Source organism: Kryptolebias marmoratus, linkage group LG16 (assembly GCF_001649575.2).
Source record: "Kryptolebias marmoratus isolate JLee-2015 linkage group LG16, ASM164957v2, whole genome shotgun sequence".
NCBI lineage: Eukaryota > Metazoa > Chordata > Actinopteri > Cyprinodontiformes > Rivulidae > Kryptolebias > Kryptolebias marmoratus.
Window position 1 is genome coordinate 2,062,914 of NC_051445.1, and position 27,794 is coordinate 2,090,707.

The 27,794-nt window shown below is 40.5% G+C and overlaps 1 protein-coding gene across 1 annotated transcript in view; it reads right to left on the minus strand.

Annotated features, from left to right (window-relative positions):
- The window catches only part of LOC108245997 (raftlin-like), a 138,978-nt gene that overhangs the window by 80,124 nt on the left and 31,060 nt on the right, over positions 1-27,794 (minus strand). Inside the window, exon 3 of the mRNA XM_025009884.2 lies at positions 6,104-6,281. Coding sequence (XP_024865652.2) covers positions 6,104-6,281 — 178 coding nt within the window. The remainder of the gene's footprint in view (positions 1-6,103; positions 6,282-27,794) is intronic.

The following is a 27,794-nucleotide window of genomic DNA, read 5'->3' on the forward strand; positions in this document are numbered from 1 at the left end:
ATTCATATAAACTAATTCATGTCATTTCAGTGAGTCATCATGGTTGTGCCCTGAGTCCTCTGTTGCTTCAGATGAGGCTGATCCCCATGGATTTACAAACACACACAAATACATGTCATATACACATTCAGGTCACTTGTTTTAAATAAATGCTTCTATTTTAATTAAGTCTTCATTGTAACTGATGTGCAGGGGGAGAATGAGAGGTTGACCTCAGTATGTTTTAAAGTCTGGCTACGGCCCTGCCTGCGATCTGTCCAGAGTCTCTCACACAGTGACTGCCGGAGATCGACACCAGTTAGGATGATCTTGGTTTAAAACACGAAAAGGTAGCAGGTGATATGATTTACTTTATTTTATATATTAATGTGTTGTTTTTACCTTGCTTACATACAACATAATAATGAATTTGACTCACTAAATTTGAGAATTTGTCCCAAATAAAATGTGAGAACAGTGAAAAAAAAAGACGAACTGATCTGATTATGAAGACTCAATTATTATGCTAATTGATGCATGTCAGCTCCTTTTTTTTTTTTTTTTAACTGTGATAAATGAACCTGAACTCATTCATGAGGCTGTGAAGCATTTTTAGGTAGTGAAATATGAACATGAACTGGTTAAGTTTTTAATTTGTGTGAGCTGAACTTTGAACTGTTTCGATTTGAAAGATGAATTTCGTACAGCAGCGGTCGGGCGCTCATCCATCACCGACGAGGTTCTGGATTTACAGAAAAAAGGACCGACCAGAAAACACTTATTCAGTTTTGTAACAAACCAGAATCTTAACCTCTGTGTTCACTTTAATTATAAACATCATCGGAGAAAAAAATGTTCCTTTAAAAGGCAAAGATAGCTCAGATAAGAAAACATCATGTGGATTGACAGTAAGCAGGGCTTATCCAATCGCCTGGCTCTGCTCAGCTCTGACAAAATTAATGACTAATCAGAGGGTTTGACAAACCTAAATTAGGCTGTCATTTATTGTGATGACTAATTTCACACTGTGGAGGTTGTTTCTTGTATACTGTTCAACTTCCGTGGGAAAATCAGCAGCTAGTTTCTGCTGAAGGAGTAAAAACACCCGATATCTGAAAGAAACATCAAGCATCAGGGATGTTTGGGTTTTCTGCACATATTGGCTCAAACTAATTCATTTATTCCATAACATAATACATAATCTATTATTTTTATTGCTCCTTAATTACTGTTTTGTTTATCGCTTCAGGTGAGCTTCTTTTCTTCTGTATTAAATCTTTTTTCGGGGGGTTATTTCTTCCACAAGGATCAACTGTTTTATTTTATTTTATCTTGAGGCAAATTCATTACCCTCCTGAAGCACATCTCTGATCCTATTTCTTTTTTTTTTTTTTTGCCAAAGAAAAGCAATAAATCCCCTCCCCAGTAAGCTTCTTTTTCAGTTTTTCTTCCATGATCCCTCCGGTTGCAGCTGAACTGTCGGGTCACACCGGTTCTGATTATTACACTCCTCACTCTCGGTTGCCCGTAATATCGGCTGTTGGGTCTCTGCACCGTTGCTGTGGGTGACAGACTTAGTCAAATGACTGGAATGTCAGCGTAGATTGGGATGAGTGATGTGATTTTGCTCACAGGTGGAGAAGCCGCTTCCCAGCCATCAGGAACGCGGTTTCAGCCGCGAGGAATCCGAGTGCGCTGAGCTCAATTATGTCAAGGAAACCCAGCGAGGGATTTATCCAGAACTATGTCACGAATGTTCACATGAGCCTGAGATAAAACTGTAACCAGAGCTGGAACAGTTTCGAAGACATGTTGAAGGACGCCAACACAGCTTCTGCATCACTGATCTTCTCCACAACGATTTGGGACTTCCTTTTGTAAAAATCAAAGCTGACAAAATGACGTAAAAACTGTAAATGAAGTGTAAAAATAACCGAGATCATAGGAAAATGTTAAAGCTGCAGCCAGTGTCTCATTATGGTCACTATGGGAACTGCACAACTGTATCTCTCACTCCCTGAGAAGCAGAGTAATAAATAAGTCTCAGACAAACAGTCTCAGTGTGAAAATCACAAATGATGATGATGCATTTCTTTTGTACAGTTTGTTAGGAAACATGGTTCAAAATCACATGTTGATTGTTCCTTTTTAAGTCAAGTCAAATTTATTTATACAGCACTTTTTAGCAACAAGGTGATACAAAGTGCTTTACAACATGTGAACATAAAACACAACAATATCTAAAATATGAGCTAAGATAATCTAAATGAAACCATGAAAACAAACACAACAATATAAAGCCTTAAACCTAAATTAAACTAAAGGTACTGGAAGGCTAACTAAGAGTACCAAAGGCCAGCTAAGAATAAATAAATATTTGTTTGTGTCATTAATCTTGTCTGTGTTTGTTTTAATAACGTTGATGCAGAAAGTATTTTGTTGCATCATAAGAGTAGCAATTTACAAGATATTTCTTTACTTTTGTATAAAAATAACTTGCCAGAAGTGGCAGAAGCGTCTCATAGTCGCACATGTCCATTTTTATGTTTCTACGGTGTTTTATGGCAACTTAAAAAGAGCCTTCACTTCCAAAATCAGATACAAAAGAAGTCGGTGAGAGTTTGGATGTGAACTCTCTGCTCTCTGAGGAGATTTAGGAGAAAACCATGAGTCACATAACAGAGAAAGACACACTGGGTGAAAGAAGGTGAAAATGCAGACAGTTTGATGCTTAAACTGCGCTGGATGTGTAAAGTTTGTGGGAGTAAAGGTTTTTTTGAAAGCTTAGACAGCTCAATAATGAGAGTGTGGCAAAACAGCAGTGCGTTTTAAACATTCCTGCAAAATCTCCAGAAAGGACCAAATTTAAACTGGGATTGTGTAAAAGCCACAAAAAACATTCAACGTGCAACTTTAGTCAAGTAAAGTTCAACCTTTTGTGACCCATTTAATCCCTAATGTGTTCTTGGCTTTCTCACTAGTTTCAACAAAATGCCAGCAGTTTTTTTACAGATTTCATGAACACCGTGCAATGTTCTGCCAAAGAGAAAGAGGAAGGCTGAGGAGGAGATATATGGATGCAGTTAGAGAGGACATGGAGGTAAATGGAGTGAGGACAGAGGACACAGAAGACAGAGTTAAGAGGAGGACGACTCGCTGTGGAGACCACTGAAAAAGGAACAGCCACTGAGCTCACTAATCCAAATCAAGTCCCACATTTTGATGTATTCTTTGCAATCTGAATTATCAGTGGAATGAATAATAGAGGGTGAATAGTAAAAAGGGTGCTTCGGTGCTTATACGTTAGCTTCCTAATTAGTGTGTGAAACAAACAATCCATCGAAGGATGGAGTGAAAATCTAAGGTGGCAGGTGATGAACACGTCCTTCCCCTGCAGCAGTGTTTTCATAACTCAGTTTCTGCAGAAAAGATCAGCTTTCCAGTCAAAGCCTCAAACTGTTATGTTTGAGGTCCTGAATGCTACGCAGGTTTTTGAACCCCGCGGCTGTCAAATCCAATCAAGATGTCGGATTTTTTTTTAATATTCTATTTTAACATCTGGATATTATGATATTTAAAACGACTCTGTCTATCCAAAACAGCATCCTTCATGCCCTTCAGCTCCAAAACAGTAAAGGAGCTCCCTGGCTTCCTGCCCCACTTGAAGTGCCACCCACTTGGTTTAGAGGATGAAAAGGGGGGGGGTTGGATTCAGGACTGGAGTGTGGCTGCAGGGGCGGTGGGTCTTTGGACCGTGCAGCTGGTGCTGGCTAACACTGAAAGAGCTGCTAGGACAGCAAACAGATGTTGTGTTGCTGTTGTGTTCATGAAATGACGCTGCGACTCAGTCTGACCTCCGCAGTTTGAAAAAACCCGCAGTGTTTGTATGTTCTCCAAATAAAACAGTAATTTCTAACATCTAATGCAGCGGCTCTGAAGATAATCATTATGCGGAGGCTAATGTCAGACACCAGCCAGGCAGCATAACATTTTTGTACCATTTACCATCTGATTTCCACCAAGTCTTCTCTGCATAATGACACCAATTAAGGTACATTAGTAATCTCAACATGCTCTCTTAAGTGACTGTAATGGCTTCATTATTTTGCACTCGTAAAGGTCTAATTCCCAGGAGAGCAGCTGAGACGTCTGAGGCCCCTGAAAGACGTTTGCCTCAGGGGCCAGCCTCTTTGTTTAGTGAAATATATTGTGTAATGAGGCCCCTGTCCCTGGAGTTGTCACCTTTCGCCTGTCTGACATCAACAATGGAACTGGAAGGCTTTCTGTGTTTGGTTAATTTCATTTTAAAAAAAATTAACATTTATTTTCTTAACCCAAATATAGAGTTGTAACAAACTGTCAATGAATGAATGAACAAAGGACCCGAAGGTTGGATTAACACAGACAAATCTGACAGGTAAACTAAAGTAAACCAGTAAATACACAAAGTAAAATAAAAAAAATAAATAAAAACCTTACAGGGAACAAAAATACCCCACGGCAAAGAGGGACTCACAAAAGAACTGATTAGGTGAGTAACAGGTGATCACACTGTGATCAAATATTTCTAAAAAGGCCTTTTATTACAATGTTTTGCTCCTTTCTTTGATTTCATTTGAAAATTTGAGGTCTAAGAAAGATTTTAGGAGAAATTTGTTGTGAGAAGACAAAATAGAAAAATAAATCTATCACAAAGATTTTTCTTGAAAACATAATGTTACAAAAATAAGATTTAAAACATCAGTTTATTATAAGAATTTATCATTTTAAGGGATAAAAGCCCACAAAGTTCTGTTTCTATTAGTTGCTCCCGGTGGGTCAGCATCATTTACACACCGGCGGCGCCGGCGGGGTGGAGCCTCAACATGACTCATACAAACATAACAAGGTTGTTTTGATCCAAATATCAAAATGTAGTCCCAAATTAATGCATACAGTAATTTAATCTGCAAATTATGATGAATTCCAGCAATAACCAGCAAGTTATTTTTGGTATAGTTTATCTCTTTATTCCACATTAACGTTGTCAGCTCTCAACATAAAAAAAAGAAACTTGGATCACTCTGACAAGCTGTAAGTAATTTTAGGAGACACTTATCACCTTTTTTTCTTTAATCTAAAACCAGGTTCATGCTGTGTGATCACCTTTGGTTGTGCTCTAATTTAAAAGGACAAAACTTGAGGACATAACATCAGCGTTGGTCCCATTTCATTGGCTTCCTGTCTGTTTGCAGGATTTATTTCAAGATTTATTTATTTTAGTATTTAAAGCTGTTGATGTTCTGACTCCAGCTTATCTCCAGGATCTATTAAAACATCCTTCCTCATCTTGTCACAGCTCCACTGTTCCTGCCACGCCTCCTGCTTCCATGTCCAAGCCACAGTAAATTTCCACAGTCCCTCTGCTCATGCCACGCCTCCGGATCCCATGCCACAGTAATCACCATGATCCTGTTCACCTGTGTTTGGCACTACATAAGCTCTCCTTCCTCATCTCACCAGTGCCACATTATTGAACCGTTCAACTGAGTAAATGTCCAGCAATTCTCCTCAGCTCATGCCTGACACCGTCTCAGAATCTGACCACTGGCAACCGACCTCGTTTCTTCCTCCTGGACTTCACCGATTGGTTTGAACCTTTCAGGATTTGGCTTTTGACCTCTGACCCCCTGGCTTTGACACCTCGCCTGTCCCTGGACTTCCCCTCTAGTGTAAGCCCTACCCAGAAAGACCTCACCTCTTTCTACTCACGATCCTCGGTGGTCTTACCTGCCATGAGACCTCCTTTGCTCCACGAAGAGAGTGCAGCGTAGCAGCCGCAATAAACATCTTAAATCTTTGCCTGTCAGTCTGCCCTGAATGCGGTTACACCAAGTCTTGTCACATCTGGAACACTGAGGTCAAACTACCTGAGGTCAGTTGCTCCTGTTTTATGGAATAATTTACCTCCGTATATGATCTGAGTAGATGTTAGTGACTGAGGACATCAAGCAACAGTGACAGGAAACAGAAAGACCAAAACTTCATCCAAATAAGAACATCACTCATTTCAAAAATGCATCTCTAAACCATCAGATAAAACAAACTGTTCTATAATCTGCTAAATAAGAAGTGTCTCTCTTACCCGTCAGTGATTCGGACCAGGATGGCCCGGTAGAGCTGGTGCTGCGGGCTGTTGGACTCGGGACCACAGGGGTGGATGAACGGGTGAACGGCTGCCAGGACAAAACCCTGCTGGTAAAGTTCCTGCAGCTGGTCGGGCAGCTCTCTGACCGACGAGAGACGCAGTGTCGAGGTTCCACCTGAGAGACACCAGGAGGGAGAAGGTTCACCGGGTTGGACTCAAACTTCCAGAGGAACCACGACCTGTTTGGCTTTCTGTGCTCCTCTATGTTTTCACATCCATTAATCAGTTCATTTTCTGTTGATTCTGAACAAATCATGAGAAGCAGTCGCTGCTGTAAAGGTTTATTTCCAGGAAAAGCAACATTAGCTTTTAGAAGAAGGACATTTGATTTAATTTCCTGTCATGAAACCTTCCTTTCATGCTCCTGTTTATTGTTTCATTAGCCTTTGTGCACCCTGACCAGGGTAACAAGGTAAATAAAATGCAGGCTCATTTCTGAAAACTCAGTTTTCAAATGAAAATTGTGTTTTTGACCAGATCAGTCTTTAGCATCTTGCTTCTGTTTGCATTCCTTAACATTAAACTTGTTTAAGTTTGCATTTTGACACAAAGAGCAGAAATCCTTCTGAAGAGGTGTTTGGTTTGAAAAAATAAAGTATTTAAGTCAAAGTCGCTTTATGAGAGAATCTGCCTTGGACAGAGGGGTTACAGACACATTGCGTGCATTCATAACATCACAAGGTCAATAAATACATAAATAAATGAATAAAATCATTAAAAACCTGCAGCAACGCATGCTCCTGCAACCTCTAAATACCTTCTTGAAAAACTAAACTAATTAGTTATCTATGTAGCTCCGTATTCAACCAGCAGTTTATGTAACCTACTGCAAATTCCTTTGTTCCTCAAACTTAATTTAATATAATAAGACAACCTACAAGATTTTATAAAGCACAACAAAGAAAACACAAATCAGTGTTTTCAGGCAGAAGATTTTATTTTGGGGCTATAAAATGTGGAGCGGAGTCAAACACAGTCATCATGAATTAAGTTTGGCCCACATCTGCCTCACTAGTTTTTACATTTTTTATCCCAGCCTCCATGTTTTAGAGGTTCCCCTGCTTCTGCAAGACCCAATTTAAATTCCTGGGTCATAAACAATCTCCTGCTGAACTTCACGACCTGCTGAAGGAGTAAATTCAATCATTTAAATCAGGTGAGTCGGAGCAGAGAAACATGTAAAACATACAGGACATTAAGGTCACAGCACTATGTTTTTTTGTCTTACTCTGTTTGGAGAAAACATACATGTGGTGCAGGCACAAAAATCAAAAAGCTCCTTTTAAAAGCAGTGCTGTTTTGTGAAAAAATGACTCGTTTTGTATCTATAAGTGTGGGTGATATGTTTTCAACAGGCTTCTGCAAAAATGGCCGCAGAAAAGAAGGTGTCAAATTAGGTTTGTTTACCTCACATAATCAATCTGCTGTTTCTGCTTAATTTTTATTAACAGCCACTCTGTTCTCTAAATCACTTTTTTTCAACAACTAATGCCCAACCAGGCCCTTCCTGCCACATTTTGATTAATTCAAGTTTGCTAATTTCATACAACTTGTTAAAATAACTAGAAAATAAATGCAGTTTGATGATCTAAAACTGATATATTTTCTGTGATTCTGCTATAATAATCACTGATTCTGAGATGAAGGACAAAAAGAAAGGAATTAGAAAAAAAAAGGCTGCATGTGTGTTAATTAGAAACACGAAAAGTAAACTCAAATAAAAGCACAACAACAAAATCATGCAACGAGTAAGATATGCAAGAAAACTGGAAAACAACACAAGAAATAAAAGCCATAAACCATGCCACATACACTGCCAGCATCCCTCTTTAATAGGTTTTAGTTGTTTCTTAATTTAACGAATATAAAGCTCTGTCACTCACTCCAGTTTCCGTAGAGCAACAGGAGGAAAACCCAAAGCAGTCTCAGGTGAATTTGTGTAATCTAACAAAAGAAATGAGAAATATTCTGCACTTCTTGGGCTTTCTGTCATGTGTCACATCAGAATAAGGCTGCAATCCTCTGAGCTGGAGATTATCATCATCGTCAAATGTTTCCACTCCTGATAAACCTGTTAGAAATGTTAACGAGTTAACGAGCTGGACTAGGAAACCTGACAGGTTCAGTTCTCCAACTAATGTGGAGTTCTGGCTCGTTTTTGTTCCGATCACTTCTCTGTTTGACTTTAAAAACCTGGTTACCATTTTTTTACGTTAGATTTATCTTTGTGTCTTTGTTTCATACCTGGGTTTTTGTTATTAATAGCAACTCATGTGTTTATCATTTATCATTAATTCCTTGGTTTATAATCTGCATGTTTTTTTCTGCTCTCTGCTCAACATGTCCTGTTTGGGTTGAGTTGGGCTCATCATCTCTTTCTCCTTAGGGACCATCCGGCCTGTTATCAGTGCACAGTTTAAAATCCTGCCTCTCTGATGGTATAGGGGTGCATTAGTGCCTCTAGCATGGGCAGCTTAATCATCTGGAAAGGCTCCATCAATGCAGAAAGGAATATATAAGTTTTAGATGAACATCCGCTGCATTCAGCAAAATAAAACAGCAAAGAAGAGTCCTTCATCAGAGCAGAATGGGACAACATTCCCTCTAAAACCTCCAGCAGCTGCTCTCCTCAGGTCCTCAACATTTACAGGCTGTTGTTAAAAGAAGAGGAGGTACTTCATAGCAGGAAATATGGTCGTGTTCCAACTTTTCTGGGGTATCTTGCTGCAATAAAATTCAAAATTACCCTTTTTGTTTTTTTCAAAAATGGTACTATATCTTAGATTTACATTTGATAAGTTTACTGTGCTCCATTGTGAATAAATATGGGTTTATGAGATTTTCAAATCATTGCATTCCACTTTTATTTGCATTTTACAAAACCAGAGTTTATTATTACGGCTCTGTATCACAGCAGCTCTCCATACTTTCACACATCCTTTGGTTCCTTCTCAGTTTTCCTTACCTGTCCAAATCGAGCAGACAGGTTTCTGACAGTAATGAGCTGCACTCAGAGGCTAGTTGTTAGAAAAACAGAAAGCAAGGGGACAAAGTTCTGGTGAAAACTACTTCTCAGCATTATGTAGTCCCCGGTAAACCCACCCCCCAATTGTTTCAGGGACAAAAACCTGCAGCAGACAGCCGCTGATGATGATCTCGTTCAGGGAGCAACCAGCTGTGTTTCAACACACCACACACAGCTTCTGTCAGCCAACATCAGCCAATCAGCACATATGCTAATGAGTGTAGGAAGAAATGGACACAATTAGATCAGAAAACAGTGCTTTGTGCTGGGAAAGAGACGGGGATGAGCAGGAAAAAATAGGAGGAACCCCCCAAGGAGGTCAACACATAGAGGAAAGGGAGGGGGAGTGTAGCACTTTGTCCCAGATGCACGATGGCTGGGATCCCAGCAGCGCGCTGTATGTGGTAACATTTACTGCAGGCCAAACAGCTGGAGCTCCGGGGAGAGCGCCGAGACAAAGAGCTGGCTGCAGGACGAGAGAGTGTGGAGAGGAGGGGGCAGGAGAAGGTCTGGTTGTCTGTACAAGCTGTCATACGACGTGGGAAATGCCGCAGTGGCTAATTAGAGTCAATGAGGCTACACAGAACGAAAGGTTCAGATGCATGGGAAAAGTCAGCGTGTCAGAGTTCAGTGGGAGGTCAGCGAGTGGGAAAGAGAGTGGAGGTGTGTGTGTCCGGGTACAGACCTTTTAAATATTTTAGTGGCACAGACGTAGATAAAAATGTCATGAGTTGTCACGCAGTTCCAAATTAAAAGAAAACCGATGAGAGCGGTCGTTTCTCTGCTCAACGTTTCAACTTTAGCAGGTCAGTCCCCGGCCTCTTATTGAGAAAGTGTCTCATAAAGTCAAGATAAATAAACAGGAACTTGTTGTGTAAAGTGTCCACGCTCGATCAGTGTGGTTTTATTCCCGCGATGCAACACGAAGGAAGTCGTTTCCAAATTTAGACCTCATATATTCTCCTGTTAAAATCTTGATAAAAATCTTTTTTGTGTGTATTCTTTTGTGCATAAAAACAAATATAAACAAAAAAATCACACAGTCTATATTTAGTTAAAAGCTTGTCTAAGTAAATTAATCTTCGGCTGCTTTTGAAAATCGACATAATGAAGACAAAGTGTTAAAGATGAAATATATAAAGCACACGCAGGAACTTTGATAACTGTGTTTCAGTTTGAGCAGTGCTGCAAATCACCGAATACAAATTCTTGCATCTTAAATAATTTTACATTTTTACTTTAAGTTGATTTGCCTCCAAGTCTAAATGTTTGCGATGGGATTTCCGTCTCTTTTCTGGGAACTGGTTCATTGGCTCAGCTCACCAAAAAGAGCCAACTCTTTTGGCTCTCAGTCTCGTTGAGTACTACTTGTGAACCGGCTCCGGGCCAGTTCTTTCAGCTCCCAAACGGCTCTTTAAGAAGCTGCGGGTCCCATCACCTGTAGTCCTTTCTGAATGAGCTTTTTCTTTACATCGTTCGTGTCTCCTGGCAGTTTTAAATAAAGCTTTTTGTGTAAGACTGCAGTCTGTAACACAGTGTCCCAAGCATGCAACACTACATCATCTTTTCTGCCTGAAACAAAAACAACAACAAAGAAATATTTTTCTGGGACTACTGTTCTTGTGTTCTTTCTGTGCCGTTGATGCAGAGCTGATTTACTGTGAACTCTTCCCTACGGGTGCAAATCCTGAGGTTTACGGTGAAACCACCAAAGTGGGAGAAAAGGGAAAAAAAAAAAAATCATATGCTGCTCCCTCAGGGCAAGTGAAGGCTTTGGCTAAAAATACTCCTCCAAATTTCTCAATCACGCTCTGTCCTACTGCGCCACAAAGCAGGAGCTTCAGATTTTAAAAAGCGTGGAGGAATTAACACAAAGAAATAGGCCGCCGCTGAAATGGGTGAAATGTATTCGTCTTCTCCCCACATGATCATCCTCCCTCCTCTCCGCCGGCTTTCCTCCACCGTCTTCTGCCTTCAGAAGTGGAATTAATCCTTCTGTGATCTCTGGTTTTACTTTTTTTCTTTCCTTCCGCTTTCGTTTCGGTGCAACACGAACACCCTGTCCCATCCAGAGAGGGATGTTAATGCACGATCACAAGGTTCAGGAGGTGCTGGAAACTGAAACTGATTTTACTTGCTCTCTGATCTCCTTAGCTGAGATGAGTAAATAAGGAATAGTTTCAATTAGAAACACTGCCGCTGGCGACTTCTTAAGTTAATCACTGCGTGAGCTGCTAATAATCTCATCCAGAAGCCCTTAAATACACAAGCTCTACATTTATTTATCACACTGAAGTTTATTTATCATGCTGTCTCCAGAGCAAAGTGTCACCCAGTGTTGAGTTTTTCTGAATCTATTGCTGTTGTAAGGATGTTTACTTTGCCCTAAAATCGTGTTATCTGAGGAGAATCGCTTTGTTTGTGCAGAGGAGAGTAAATTAGCTGCCGTATAACTGCTCCGTGCAAGTGTCACTGTTGTTTTGTAGAGCACGTATTCAGGCCCTCAGACGGAGTCCCTGTTCGATCAAACAGCCAGTCTGGTGAATCTTACAGGGCAAACTGGCAGCCAATTACTTCACTCCATCTTTTTTGTTTACCCTGGGAGAAAATTCAAGCACATATCAACATAGAAGAGCCCTGAAACAAATCGCTTCGTGACAAATAATGGAAGAAAAAAATAAAAAAAAGAGAAGGTCTTCTGGCTGTCAACCAATAAATTAGTTTTCTGTAGAATCGTCTCAGAGCAAAAGCATCAAACAGACACCAGCATTAAACAGAGAGGAGGAGACAAAACGGGGTGCAAGAAAAGGAGGGATGGGTTTCTCTCTGATAGAAGGATGCACAATTATTTTCTCACTTTGGATGACAGATCAGAGGCTGGAATAATGTCTGCTGAATGAGAACTCGTGTTGCCTAAATTAAATTTGTAGCTCCACAGCAATCCCCTGGTTCTTACTGACAGATAAAGCCAAAGCTGCAGTTCTGTTCAACTGGCATCCAGTTTAAAGCTTAAATTTCCTGCAAACCTCCCTTAAAACAGCCGAAAATTTGATGGCGATCCAAATGCTAACGGTTGAACTGAAAACAAAGTCGATAAGTTTGCAAAACTGGGAGTTCTGGATGCAGGGTTGATGGCACAGAAGCCTACAGCATGAAAGGTCAACTTTGCTGGGTGAGACACCTGATCGGAATGGATGATGCCAGAATCCCAAAAGGCTGTAGTTACACGGCGAGCTAAAAGGCGACTGACGACAGGGCGGACAGTATAAGACATGCAAAGACGTCCTGAGGTGTTATCTGTTGGGAGACTAAAAAAAAAGAAACCAAAATCCCTTTAAAGTTGCATGAAAACGTGAATTTTCAGAGCATTTGCAACCATGTGACTATGAAGCCATGCCTGTGCAATCTGAGCAGCAAGGTTTTGAAAATCAGTTCATTCTTGTGCCGTGCACGTTATTCTGCTGAGCACCCTGGCAGCCGCCCCCGTGTTTATGATAGTCTGCTGGAGTACACTTTACAAGTGAAAAATAGGCAGATTTGGTCCAGGATTTTAATAATTAATATATATCAGTTTGGGTTTTAGACCTGGACATCAGCCTCAGATCTTTTCTGTCAGAGGAGAGCGCCTGGACAGGTCTATTAAAGTATAATTCTGAGAATTCTGAGAATTCAGATGGTTTGAAGACGCCCACGACAACTTTGTGACTTCTTTGAGAGAAAAGTTGAACATGTTTAAAACTCAAGTGATGGAGCTGCATGCCTCTGCAGTTAGGAAACCCACGAAAGACTCCATTTTACCACCTTTACGTCCAATCTGAAAAACTGTGGTATCCCAACAGAGAGCAGGGAAATCAGTGGTTTTATGTGTCTGTCACTAGGCCTCCTTTACTGACGTCAAGCTGCCGTCAGGCTGCTCTGCAGAAACCAACACTGAATGATGACTTTGTCCAGAAAGTCAACAAAGATGTCGCTCAGTAATTGGACTTACCATCCACCAAAGACCTCACTGACAGGAACAACTCAGAGGTCCGTCGACAATGACTGCTCCGTCCGTCGTAAATTCAAATAAAAAATCTGAACGATTATTTAAAAGAACTGGGAAACATTTTGAAGATAAGTCTGTGCATCAGAGCAGAGTGCACTTTGAATATTCATGCATGGGGGGGAGGTTCATCCAAAGGACAGAATAAGAAAACACCTGATGCTGAGCCTCCACTCGGGACACGTCTACCAGAGTCCAGACTGGAAACAGCAGCAGATATCTTTCACTTAAGTAGATCGAATTAATAAAAGCCAATCAAACCATTTCAGAGTGATAAACTCTTAATTTAAAACCACCAAAGAACACAACAGGATTTAAATCAAGGAGCAAAGCTCTACTATCTGAAAAGGTGAGTTTTTAATGATGGTTTGAACCACAAACGCAGAGATCTGTCGCCTCAGGCTTTAATTCTGAACCGTAGACCACCTAAGAGAATCTAATTTTTCAACTTAGGCGTTCCTTCTAAGTATAGTGATGTAAAGATTTAATAAACGATCAAGATTTTGTTAGTAAATCTGATTAAATTTGTCTGTTTTTCTGCTCTGCATGACCCAAACAAACCGCAGCCTGTGTGGAAGAAATGAAACTGAATTAGCTCGACAATAACACAAAAATCATTGTTCTTGTGACAAATGAATTACAGAAGAACCATCAACCACTTTACCTGCAATTCTTATCTGCCCTGACAAGATCCTCTGACCAAAACAAATCATGCTACATGCACAAACCTCTGCAAGGATCTTAAGAGTACATTAAAGGGACAAGTCAGTCAGACTGTGCAGAAAAATGAAGCTTTCTCACAGGATATAAATGCTGCAACTTTATTTAAGCCTAAATATTTTTAGGAATAGGTAGATTTGCTGTCTAAACTTCCAAAGAAACGGTTTGTGATTGTGGTGGAGTTAAGGACCCAAATGCAAAACTCTTTGGAGACAGCTAAATAACATAAATGTGAAACGCTGCAGAGCAACAAAACCTGAAAGATTTAAAATAAACGGTCAGCACGAAGAGAGCCTAAAGTCTGAAAATACTGGAGTCAAGATGTTTGACAGCTTTTAGGAATAAGTGAATATGGAAATTCAAAAGTTTTCAATATTCAAGTACCATTACCGCAGTCCCAGTAACCTGAAAGTGGCCACCTGTGCACCGAGACTTAAAATGTTCTCAACATCTGGAAATTATACATTATAAAGCTCAGGGGAAAAGAGTCGACTTAAGGTGAGTTACTTAGTGACGCCTTGTTTAAGTTTGAGTGGCATTAAAATCTAATTTCTAGACAGAAAGCTGATTTAGATTTAAGCCAAGCAAGGAGCCAGAAACAAAGAGCTGAAACAGACCCATGATGCCAGAACACACAAACAACAGACAGGATTTTCAACTGAAGGAAAGCTGTCATCAACCTTTTGTGCGCTCAGCTGTAAAAACAGTTTGTTCATGTTGCTGAGCCGAGGTTTGAGGAAACGAGTCCGTGTATGACTCTGATACTCGTACAGTTGTTAGCCAGAAGGGAAGCCAGCTGCCTAAGATGCACAAACATGCTAAATCTCAGTCAACCAACTGACGGTTTCAGCATCTGCTCCGTGATGTGCAAGCAGTGACCACATTCAGAGGCTTCTGAGATTATCTCACACACTTCATGTAGCTGCTGTGCACCAACATAAATTTCATTAGTGCTTCACCCTTTACTCATACAAACTTATTCATGTAGCCCAAAAAATGCGAGCTCAACGACAGAGTGTTTCTTGATATGCGCTGTCATCACCTGGTCTGTCTTTGGTTCAGGTGATGAAAAATTAATGTTTAATTGTTTCATTAGGTGGGTGTCTTATTAGTCCAGTGTAATAAAACAATTCAACATTAATTTTTCATCATCTGGTCTCAAGACGCAGAACCTATTGAGAAAAAAAGACACCTGGAGTCCCTGAAGTCTGATGCACGTCTGTTTTTTTCCTTTACATTTGTATTTCTGCCTGTATGTTTTTGATTCTGTCTGGTTTTTGTGTTTGCAGCATGTTTTGCCAAATGTTTACACCATTTGCCGTGCATTTGCAGCTGTCGGCCATCGTACAGCTAAAACAGTGGCAGCACAATACCAGCAGGTCCCGTTGAAACAAAAAGACAATCTCCTAATGGCAGTCACTGCAAAAGCTTTTTACATTTGTATACCTTAACGACTACTACTACAACCTGGCAGCGTACCCAAAACAAGATATTTTGGCTTCAATTTTGAACAATGTGAGGAGGCAGAAATACTTTGTTTATCTTTTTTGTGCCAACAGTCCTAAATCATAAAGCGGCAGCTGAGATTAGCGCTTGTTAAGATGCTTTCTCTGCTTTTAAACAGTTTGTTGCTAAGCTAACACTTGTTGTGCTACAATAATTAGCCCTGCATGAGTAAGGGACAAAATAAGAACGAGCTGAGGAGAGTTTCAAAAGCGCTTTTGCTTAAAATGTCCAATTCTAATGGTTTTATGGTGTTAAATCCAACACTGTTTGCTTGTCCAAGACCCAAACTTATTCTAGATTTAGTTAGGAACACAGAAAGACACCACACTCAGTCAGCTTTCTGATGATTCTCACTTTCCATGAATAATAAAAGAAAAAAAACAACAACTTTGAATTGAATCCTTGACTCTGACACTGGCACGCTTCCCCTCATAAACCCATCTGCCATGTAAGCACCTCTGAGCTGCAGCCTGACGCATTTCCATCACTCACCCCATTTAAAAATAAATGAGTAAATATGAAATTAATAAGCTGAAAGATTGGAGCTCCGAAGCTCTGCACACACATGCACCGCCTCCGGGAGAAATGGTTCAACCACATTTGCATGGGGGGAAAAAATAGCCCGGCATATATTATCCACCCACTGCAGCTGATTTTTGATCCTGCTGCTTCTATCTGCCGCATCTCCCGTTTGGTGATATCGCCTCATCATTAGAGAATTGTTTGTTTCTTTTAATACTAACAGCTCAATTAGCAGCTGATGTATTCATGCTGTTGCAAAGTTGTTGTTTTTTTTCTTTCAGATGAGAAGAACTTAGGGACATTTTTTGTGGTCCTACTGGGGTTGGGAGGATATCTGTAACAACATGACTTGTTACCTGTTTCATCAGGAGCTGTACCCCAGAAAGGTATAAAATAATACACATATGTTTTGCTTCAACTAATGTGCCTGCGATTTAATAATTTTATGCAAAATTTGACTTTTTTTTGTCTTTGAGGTATTTTTCAATGCCGAAAAACCATCTTCTTTGGACCAAACTGAAGAGAAAGTTAAACCATAACTTGTTTTTTTGTAAATGGAAGCATTTTCCGTATTTGAAAGACGTCTCGCCATCCAAATGACGACATAAAAATGCCACTAAATACTAACAACTTCTGGAAGCCTTGAACATGGTCCATCCAAATTCCAATTCAGATGCCCGGGGCATGCAAAAACATCTCTTCAAGAGGTGTGAGTTGAAGATCTCATGGACAGGAGATGTTTCCAGTTCACCCTCACTGTTTGTTTGGGTTTGTCAGGTCTGTCCTGCAGCCTTCACCCCCACTAGATCCAACTCACCTCTAGGTGGTGATCAGCTGACAGCTCAATCAGCAACAAAGTCGATAAAGAACATTTATGGGCCACCCTATGCTCGAACATGGTGTTCCATGTCTAACACAGAAGTCCAAGAACTTCAGATAAAGGAGGCCATTCCATTAGCCCTCCAGATAACGCCATCATTGCCCACATGGGCATTAAAGAGAGAGGAAAACAACAGAACCCCCAGATGGCACCGCTTCAAGAACACCATCCAGAGTCTCTAAGAAGGCCGGGTAATCTGAACCGCTGTTTGGAGCAGAAACACAAACAACAGTTAGAGCCTTCCCTCCTGCAGCTCACAGACAGGCGACCCTCTCGCTCATTGAAACTCCAACCCCAAGTCCATCACCTGGAGGATTGCAAGCATCCTCACACCCACCCATTGCCTCTCACCCTGGGCAACTCCAGAGCAGGAAAGAGTCCATCCCCTCTCCAGGGTTAGGTGAGCACCCAGCTCTGTGTGGAGGTGAGGACAACCATATCTAGTTGATCTTGTACCATCAAACATATAAGCTCTGGCTCCTTTCTCTCAACACTGAAGTGCCGTTCCAAAACCAAGAGCCAGTTTGTGTCTCCGGGAATTGGCACACCTAGGACCCTCCCTCTTCTGCATCTGCTCTTCTCCTTCCATCATTAAAAAATAAGAATTGCAACACTTCTATGCTCAAAATGTAGGAATACAGATGAGTTTTGGGATGAGGACGAAATGGGTTTGGCCAAAGTTATGCCAAAAACTCAGAATTGTGTTTGTATGTGTTTTGCAGACATGTATATATGATTTAATGGAGTTTTATGAACACGTTGGAGCAAAATCTCCAAACAAAACAAGAAGTCATACCCTGAATCCAAATAAAAATCATCAGACACAAACCTGTTTCCAATCTTTGCTCCATCACAAAGTCTTAATAAAGGCTATTCAACATGAATATACTATAATTGGCCCTCTGGAACCGAAGGCACCATCCTGCTACTCTCTCTGTGAAGCAGTCATATCGTTATTCAGTGTCCAATTAAAATGGCCTTAGTCTCCACAGGAGCTCTCCACTCTTGTGAGGACCACCTGCAGGAGCCTCGCTTCGTCTCAGCAGTCCGCCTTGAGTCATTAGCCCTCATACAGGCTCAAAATGGAAATGCCAGTAAGTTCAATGTAAGCCACCTCTTTTATTTTTCTCCTGCTCTCCCTCAGCTCTGATTTCTCTCAAATCTCTGCCACAGGACTTAATTCACATGGCTTTCCTGCACATTTAGCCTATTTTTCCTGCCTCTGCTCTCAGCGGGAAATCTGTCCGTGTCTCCATCTCTCACTTCTGTCTCCTCTCTGCATCCCCACGCTTCGCCTTCAAATAAAAAAAATAAATAAATAAAACCACTACATCCATTCCCCACTGTGTCGGGAAGAGCAAAATCTTTGAAGGGTCTCTTCTGCTCTTAACCTCTTTTTCTGCCTCCATAAGTGAGAGTTTGTTTTCTGTATTTTTCTCTCATGTCTCGTCCTTACTGTCAAGATAGCGGTTCAAGTCGGGGCGAGCTAATGTGTGATGTTGAAATAAAAACCTCAGTGAGATGAAATCTCCACTGACAAGATGTTTACTCTGCAATTATAACATTTGGGTTGATTTAATTTACAAATTGAAATATAAAAGAGGCTTAAAGATTGCAGATTTTCCAACAAAATATTGTGTTTAATCACGACGCGGTCCAAAACTGATGTAGCTTTTAATCATTGTCCACAAAACTGAAAAACTTGTCCGGCTAATTAATTGGGCTAAAGCTAGACGTTGGTAAGACATGAAGGCTGGTTTATAAATAAAGATCATGCATTACCCACCAAATAGAAATTTCTCTGCTTTTTATTGAACATGAAACAAATCCACACCTCAAAGTGCGTAACGAGCCAACATTTATCAAAATATGTTTCTGTCACTTTCAGGCTGAAAATGTTAGCGACATATAATAAAATGTTTGACTATTTTGGGAGAAAACTTTTTTTTTTTTTTTTTGCAGACTGGTGACTCATGTGAGGAAATTGAGAATCTGTACAAACATTTCAAAACATTGAGGAAACCTGTTCGCAGTTTGTTGCCAACAGTCCCAACGCAGTGAAATACAGGCTTCAGCATCACTCCGAGGTGTTTACCTGGAGGATCACTGTCCTGCTTGTTTTAGATGTTTCTCTGCTTAACAGTTTAAAACAACTTTATGAATTTATCAACTCAAGGAAATAATAATCTTTAGTTTACCATAAAACAAAACTTACGTTGCGAAGATTTGTGTTAAGCCCCGTTTTAGGTTTAAAAAGAAGCATAAACTGTTTATTGTTATAAAGCTAAAAGTAGACACTTCACTCCGAATCGTATCGATCGCTCTGTCTTTTCACCTCGCTTTGTGTGAGGAGCAGTCGGAGCTCCTGCTGTGAGGACTAATCTATGTTTCCTTGCCTCCGTCTTCGCCTTTCCCCCCTCCCTCGTCTCTCTGAGGTCCGTCATTAGCAGTCGCAGCTCTGAGTGCAGCTCAGCGGAGCCCCGGGGCCAAAGCTTTGTGCTTTAATTACCCACCTAATGAGTCAGTGGTTGGTGGTGCCTCCCCCATCCTGCTTCTCACTCACATACACATTTACTGCTCTCGCATCGTTCCCATTTGACTTATCTACTTAATCACTCCTTTCCTCGGTGACACAGTTTGACTCACTTCTCACCAACTTACACGAAGATATTTATTTTGTCTCTGGTTCAGAGTCACTTCAGATTCAGACCAGCTTTTCAGTCATTATTGTTGATCTTCTGTGGGGTTTTATTGACAGATCTGGACATTTGGTCAGAGGTGTTTTTTTGTCAGAATTCCCTTACAGGTGTCAAAAGCTTTAGCACTTTGTGACTTTTTTAGGAGACATTTTGTTGCACAAATCTTTTGAACATGTTCAAAACTCAAGCGACGAGATTTAGAGCCTCTGCACATCTTAACGATTGTTTCGAGACATTTTGGAGTGCACTTCTACCTTTAGCACTATTAAAGTCCAATCCGATCACCCAACATGGATGTTAGTGTCAGTTCTGTCCAAACAAAGTCTAAGTTGCACGTACATAAATTAAAATTCCCAAATTTGTGGATTCATTTGTTTCAACTGGCTTTATACATTTGCAAAACCCTTTTTTTGTGAATTCCCTCCTGCATGTTTGTGTAATTTTGTCCAACTAGAATCTAAAGTTCAGTTTTAATTAACATCTACACCGTATTTAAATGCAAACCAAATTTAATGGACCCGTTCAGGCGTAAGACCTCAGAAAGAGCTACTAACCCACGCTCAAAGGCTGATGTTTATCAGACAATAACTTCTGTGCCAAAAGCAAAAAAAAAATTAAAAAGACAAAAAGCACAAAGGCAACAAATTAGCATAAAAGCAGGTAATGACAGCAAATGTCACACCTGATAATAAATAATGACACCTGCGGTGGATGATCAGGAAGACAGGCTGTTATTTTACTGCCAAGCAAACCGGAACATGGAGCAGACTCTCTGTTTCCTCTCAAACCGACATTTTCATTTTGGATGAGAAGAAATGCTGTTTGAATTTGGCTGAAGGGCCAAACGTGAGATAACAGGACATGCTTTTAGATCCAGCCAGAAACTTCAGACAAAAATCTGTTCCTCTTTGTGTTGTAAAAAGAAAAAAAATAAAGCTGTGAAGGATGAAATTATTATTGATCAGCTGTACAATCTTTTCTCACAGTATTATAAACCCTTTTATTGTGTTTTGTCACCAGAAGACTTTCTGAAAAACGTATCTGAAGCTACTCTCTGAAACAGCACAGATTAAGGTGGTAATCACTCTCATATTTATTCATTCACTAATTTAACAACTTAATATTCCCCAATTTATTCCTCTTCAAGCTCCTTCTTGCTTGAACAATGCCTTAATCACTTATCTGCTTGTGCTCATGTGTACAGAAAGGCAATCAGAAGAACCAAATCCACAAGCCAAATACTGAACGTTTGAGTGAAATTCAAATCAAATCTTATTACAGAGCAGAATTTCCTGCTTTCACACAGGCTGCAGACAAACACTCTGCCTGTGCCTTCACACCTCCTGTGCTCTGCCGCCTCTCATTCTCACAGAAACACTGATGGGATCGCACCTGCCTGGCGAGGAGAACAGTCTGCTCCTGGACATGATGACACTTGCTGCGCTTGTAATGTGGAACCAAACTGCTTCGGGGGGTTTGATTCCCAAATCCACAGAGTGTGTTATCAAACCGTGAGAAAATTCACTGAAACCTGGCAAACAAAAAGGAGTTTTCAGCCTGGTGTTGGTTGTCAGTAACGAAATATCAATTTGAGCTCTAATAAAATCTAGTAGCTTGGTTTTTTTTTATTGCAATTGACTAAATATAAACTCCAAATGCTTGTACGGGTACAAAAAGACGCTACTACTCCACTTTCTTCCAATTGTCCCATGCCTAATTGGTGATTCTGCATGTAAAAGTGACTGGACGTGTGAATGATTGTCAGCTTATTACTCAGATACATCTGGGAAAGGCTCAAGCTTCCTCACAGACACAAAGCCAGGAGAAAAAGAAAGTCATCATCAGCGCGACCACCTTTATAAAGCAGGAGTTTTGTCTTTTTTCTTTACTCTGGAGTATACAGCCACACACCAGGGTGGAAAGACAACAGCAATGACTTTAGAGAAGCAACTTTTGACGCACATCAGTCTGGAAAAGATCTAAAGTCATTTCCAGACATTTTGGAGTTCATCGTTCTACAGAGAAAAATTATGTGGAAAGCATTTAAGACAGCCGCCAATCTTCCAAGGTTCCAGCAAATTCCCCCTGAAGGTCAGACTGTGCAATGCTCAGAGAAATGAGCTCCATCTCCTGCCTCAGTTGGCAGATTAAAGGTTAAAGGTCATGACTGATTATGTTTTTGGAACATCTGCAGGTTTGGAAAGTTTCATTTGAAAGAAGGACAAGACTTCTGGGACAGAACCAGACTGCAGGACAGATGTTTACCCATAAATTACAACACAAACACTTCATCCCAGCTGTCAGCACGGTGGTGGAGGGCTGATGGTTTGGGTTGATTCTGGAGTCAGATGTGAGGCTGTCTGTCCAGCAAACAGGACATTGATCCCAAACACAGCAGCTAATCTACAACAGAACGGTCCGGTCAGAGTCCAGAAGAAGAGTCGGACGAAATTCTTCCAAAACCAGACAAATAAAAAAAAACACTACTGAGAATTATTGCTGCTGAAGGACGTTCTCCAAGCTACTGGATCGGGGATAGATTTGTTTTTTGGTTTAATGAATAATGACAGGCTCTGTTTGTCTTTCTGTAAGCTTCAGGTTAGACTTAAATAATTTTAAAATCTGGAAAAAAACAGATAACTTTTCATTATGTCCTGAAACATACAAAAGTAAAACTGTAACAATGAATAAATGAGATATAATCTCGTAAATGCAACATTTATTTTGCACAAACCTCTAAACTAGACATAAGTCATGACCAAAGTTGCTTGTCAAATTAGTTTTTTGACAGGTTTTAATGTCGACGATTCATGAAAAAATGGTGAAGCATCTGCAAGGAGGAAAAATTCAAACTCTTGACCGGAGAGGAGGGAAAATCTGAAACCAGGAAACAAATCAGACATGTTTTCTGCTCCTTCAGCTGCAGTTAAAACGCCCTCCGGCAAGGTGCTTCACCACAAAGACAATCTGGTGCAAATTGGCAGCAGATTCTGGTTGTGCTGGGCAGCCTCCAGGTCTCCATATCTGTAACTAAGTTACCATCAAGGTTGTTGCTGAATGAAAGTCAAATAAAAACAAAAAGCCTGCACTTCCAACTAAATGTTAATGTAATTGCTGTGTTTGTTTTTTTTTATCTAGATGGAGCATTTAAGGCTGCTTGGGCAGATTTTGGAGCACACACACATCTCTCAGTCTGTGTCCCGCTCTGCTGTAGAAGCTTTTACTGAAGATGGGAAGAAAAGCAAGCCGTCTTCATCTGTTATTCGCCCCACTTAATGACTAGACCAGCGTATTTTCAAGCTGCATGGTTAAATGAAAAGGCGCAGGATGTCTTGATGGGAGAAAACTACCTGTAATTTGTTCAGCCAGTAAAAAGGTTTATATATAGAAAGAATAAAAGGGTCTGCGTCTCTCTCCCTCTGGTTCATTCTCTGTCTCTCTGTTTTTCTGAGGAACTCGAGTGTGCTTCCATCAGCAGTCTTCAGGCTGACAGGAGGCCTCTGGAGTGCGTTTTGTCCGCTCGACGCCACCTCCTCTGCTGACAGCCTTCAGTTGCCTGGAGACATCGCTCGAGACACAAGCTGTGGTAAATGAGCAGGTTGTTGATCAAAGCCCATGACGGCTTCGCTGCTGCGTTCTGAACGCCGCAGAGCCGGGGCGCCACTCTCACGTCCTGTTCACTGCTAACAACAAGTTGCAGGCTTTTCCATACCGTACACCATCATTTTAGCCTCCTCTAATAAAAAAAGGGGGGGAAAGAAATGCAGCATTCTCTGCCAAGACGTGCCTGCTTGATTGGGATGATGGGATGAGGGGGTTTCCTGCTATTAGCAATGCAAAAGAGCACAAATCTGAATTTTAAAGTACAGAGTTCTGCAGGGATGAAGCTGTCTGATAGGCTTTAGATGTTTCTGTGGCACCATAGGTCTGCTATTACATGCTTTGAGATGTTAATTGAGGAGCATAATTTACTCTATACTCAGAAATCTGCAACTGTGCATTGTGGGAATTATCCTGAAAACCAAAACCAGAAGTCTGTTTTTGCTGCAAAACAGATCAAAAATTCAGTCATTTTACATTTAAATGCCAGTAAATTGTAAATATGTGATAATAACAAAAACTGCTTCCTTCCTGAACCATCATCAACACGCTCCCTAAATTAGTTTTGGATCACACTCAATAAAATAATTACCTGTATGAGACTAAAATAGCTGCCTAAAATCATAAACTAAAAGCTGAGCTCCACAGAACTCTTGCTTTTAAGGCTGAATATCATAAAAAATGTGTTTTTTTGCATAAATATCCTGTCTTTTATCTCTTAAAAACATTACTGACCATTACAGAAATCCAACACAGCCTCACTCATGAAACATTAAAAACTGATTAAGGTTCTTCAAATTAAAAAAAATGAAAATTGCATGTTGCAGCATTTTGTGAAACAGTCATTAAAAAGAATGCAAATGATGCAAAAAGGTTTGTAATCTGAGTTTGAAGGAGTTTGCTGATAGTTTGACCCTCTGGTTTCCTCTTTTTGTTTAGTTTAAAACTTCATTTTTCTGCTCAGAGTTCAGAAAACACAGAGGCTTGGCTTTAAATAGTCCCTCTTGTAGCATCTATTCCTGGTTCCTAAGCTTCTTTTCTGGCTTCCCAGGTTATATCTCTCCCCCCGTCTGTGAAGTGCATAAACGTTCCCTGTTAAAATATGCAGCACATCTCTGAGAAAGATGTCAGTTTTTCTGCCTGTTTTACCATTGGGCCAGGTTGAAATATGGGGGAAGGGGCCCTATTTCCATTTCCATACATGCCTGGAGGTTATGACCCTTGTCATTTACTTGCACTGATTTATTAAAAAGATGCAGTCAGTTTACCGTTGCAGATCAAATCTGTCATTACGCAGGCAGAAAGTCGTCTCTCAGCCGGACATCTCCAGTCACGGTGCGGAGAGTTGAATCATAAAGCTGAACAAATTTACAGAGGATATGCCACCTTTGAATCTTAACAAAGGTAAATTATTTTGTTCCTCTCGGCTCCAAACCTCAGCTCAGCTCCTCACAGCGGAGGAAGAACCCGACATGTCAAAGCAGATCCGCTGCAAACAGAACGCCTGTCCGAACCACCGGGCCGCGAGGCGTTTGATGTCAGTGTTAGGAGTCTGGGTGCGAGCAGGACTGTCAGCAGGAGCTTTCGGACGTCACAACATGTTTCTGGAAGTGTTGTGATCGAGATTCAAGGCAACATCTGGAAGTTTGTCTGCTGGGAGCTCACATGCCACAGTTTTCTGACACTTCAGCAACACTTGAACTACAGGATCCAGAAGTTAGACCTGAAATCATCTCTCCTGGAAGTCATCTTTAGTTAACCTGGCTCCACTGAAAACCCGAGGAGCCCGTAAACATCAGGGTAACACGGAGTCTTTGTTAAAGGCTCCACCAGCCAACTGTTACTCAGTCTGTTGCGCACTCACTTCCTCTATAAATAACAACAAAGTGTGAAACGTTCAGGCTTACAAACAGCTCCTGACTGTGAAACTGTTTCAGGCTGAAGCTGCTCTCCAGGCCTCTTCTTCCTGCAAGTCTCACAGCACTAACTGACATTTAACGTCACCTGTCAAAAGATTCTCTGAGCATTATTCACACTGAACGTTTACAGGTAATCTATGAAAGTCTAATGTTTTTTTGCCTGTGTCTGCAAGTGTGAATGTGTGTATCTCATGGACAGTTTTGAATGAAACATGCAGAAAGTAATCATTAAATGTAGATTTGTTACTGATGACGGCCCCCACAGCTACCTGACATTAGAAAACATGTCTACAACGCAGTCATTTTTACAGATACTGATCTAAGATTTGGTGTGGCATCAGCCAGGACTCTTCATGAACACATATTCAGAGCACTAACAGATTGCAAAGTGCTTTGTTTAAAATTTTGCCAATAACGGCTGAAAATGAAGAGATGGCTGTGCATGAAAATCCCAGAACTTTAGCAGTTTATAGCTGATTAGTTATTTGTGTTAACAAGCAACTGAACAGGTCAAATTCAATCCACTTTGATCCAAAACAGACCAGTTATATTGCAATTAAACACAGTTGATACAGATCTAGTTACATAGAACCCCATTAAAGTCAGTTCTCTTCATTCATCCATTTTTTTAATCCGCTTCTCCCTCCCGGGTCGCGGAGGAGCAGGTGCCAAACTTCAGCAGCCACTGTGTGGACAGGCAAGTCCATCACAGCTCCCAACACCAAGTGTAATTTGGTAATTTAGAGTCACTAATTAAGGGGGAGGCGATCTTGCGACAGATACAGATCTAGAGGCAACAGCTCCAACTGCTCGGCCACAGTTCGGTTCAGTCAGTTAAAATCCAGTTTAATTCATTTTAAAAGGAGCCACGCTGCATCACCCACAGTCATAACACCCGCTGCCTTCTCTGCACTTTCTCTGCTCGCCTCACATTTCAGGTGAAATCGTGCAGGTGATTATATCTCAGCAGAGCGACAGAAATATCACCTACAATATTAACTGTGAACCATCAACACAAAAAAGAAGACTGTATAAAATGACAATTTAACTTTAAAGCTTGCAAAGTGAAGTTACTGCAAGTTGCCTTCTGGGGATCATTAATGTCTCCACCAAGTTTATCACCAATCAGTTCAGCTGCTGTTTCTGTCTCATTTAAGGCTGCACTGTTAGCACATACAAGGAAAAAAAAGTTAATTCAGCCTCTTACTCCAACAAAGCCATATATCATCTGATCCTTAATCACTCTTTGAGAGGGAGGAATATGGATGGATGGTTTCAGAGCAGATTTTCACGGAGCTGCACCAGAGGGCCGCCGGGAATCAGGAGACAGAAGCATATGCTAATAGAAACACAGCGCTAATCCATCACCAGGTCTCTTCAGAAACAATTAAGTCAAATTATAGCCAGCCCCCCACTTTGGCACTTTAATCTGGCTCCAGATGGGGACCCTGTTGATCAACAGGTGGCCTCTCCTCTTATGAACCTCCATCCCACCGCTGTCATCCGAGTCTTCAGAAACAATACTGGACCAGAAGGGCCAGACATCCCAGTGAAATATGAGACGCGTGTGTAATTATGATGGAGCGAGTGTGCGTGCGCGATATCTATTTCACAATTAACCACCTACTGTGCCTCTGTCACACCTGTCTCTGTCTTTTGTCTGCGATTATAACAATAGGCTGAAAATGAGATTCAAGCAGCCTCTGCATTCATGTTTTTCACACTTCAGCCTTTCATGTCACTCTAAAACAAAGGAAATTAACACTGAGACTATGCATGGAACTTTTTTATTGTGTAAAAATGTCTGATTTGTCTGGAAAACAACACTATTGTTTTCCTGTGTACAGCTTCTTCCATACTTCAGCAAACATTCAGCTAATTCAGCCTTCCAGGTATCAAAATGTTTAGCTCGTTTGGGACATTACGGCTAATTTTGACTTCAATCGACTGTTTGGCTGGTTTTAGCTTTTAGCCACTGTTTTGTTTATTTTAGCTAGTAAAACTAGTTTTAGCAATAAGCTACTGTTTTGATCATTTTAGCTATTAGAACTAGTTTTAGCAATAAGCTACTGTTTTGCTGGTTTTAGCTCTTAGCCACTGTTTTGATCATTTTAGCTATTAGAACTAGTTTTACCAGTAAGCTACTGTTTTGCTGCTTTTAGCTTTTAGCTACTGTTTTATTCATTTTAGCTGATCAGAACTAGTTTTAGCAATAAGCTACTGTTTTACTGGTTTTAGCTTTTAGCTACTGTTTTGCTCATTTTAGCTTTTAGCTACTATTTTATTCATTTTAGCTGATCAGAACTAGTTTTATCAATAACCTACTGTTTTACTCATTTTAGCTTTCAGCTACTGTTTTATTCATTTTTGTTTTTAACTTCTGGTTTGCTAATTTTAGCTTTTAACTACTGGCCTAAGCTTTTAGCTACTGTTTAGCTTATTTTGTCTTCTAATGTTTTGCTATTTTTAACTTCTGCTTTGCTGGTTTTACATTTTAGCGACTGTTCTGAACATTTTAGCTTTTGTTTAGCTAATATTAGCCTCTGTTCTGATTGTTTCAACTTTAATAAATCTGTTTTAACAAATTACAACAAAGTCAATCAGCGCTCAGCGCTCTTTTCACATAAAATGCTAATTGTTCAAGTTAAACAATCATTTTCTTTTCATCTGAGATGTTTTTGTCATTTTCTGAACAGAAACAACAGTTTTTCTCTT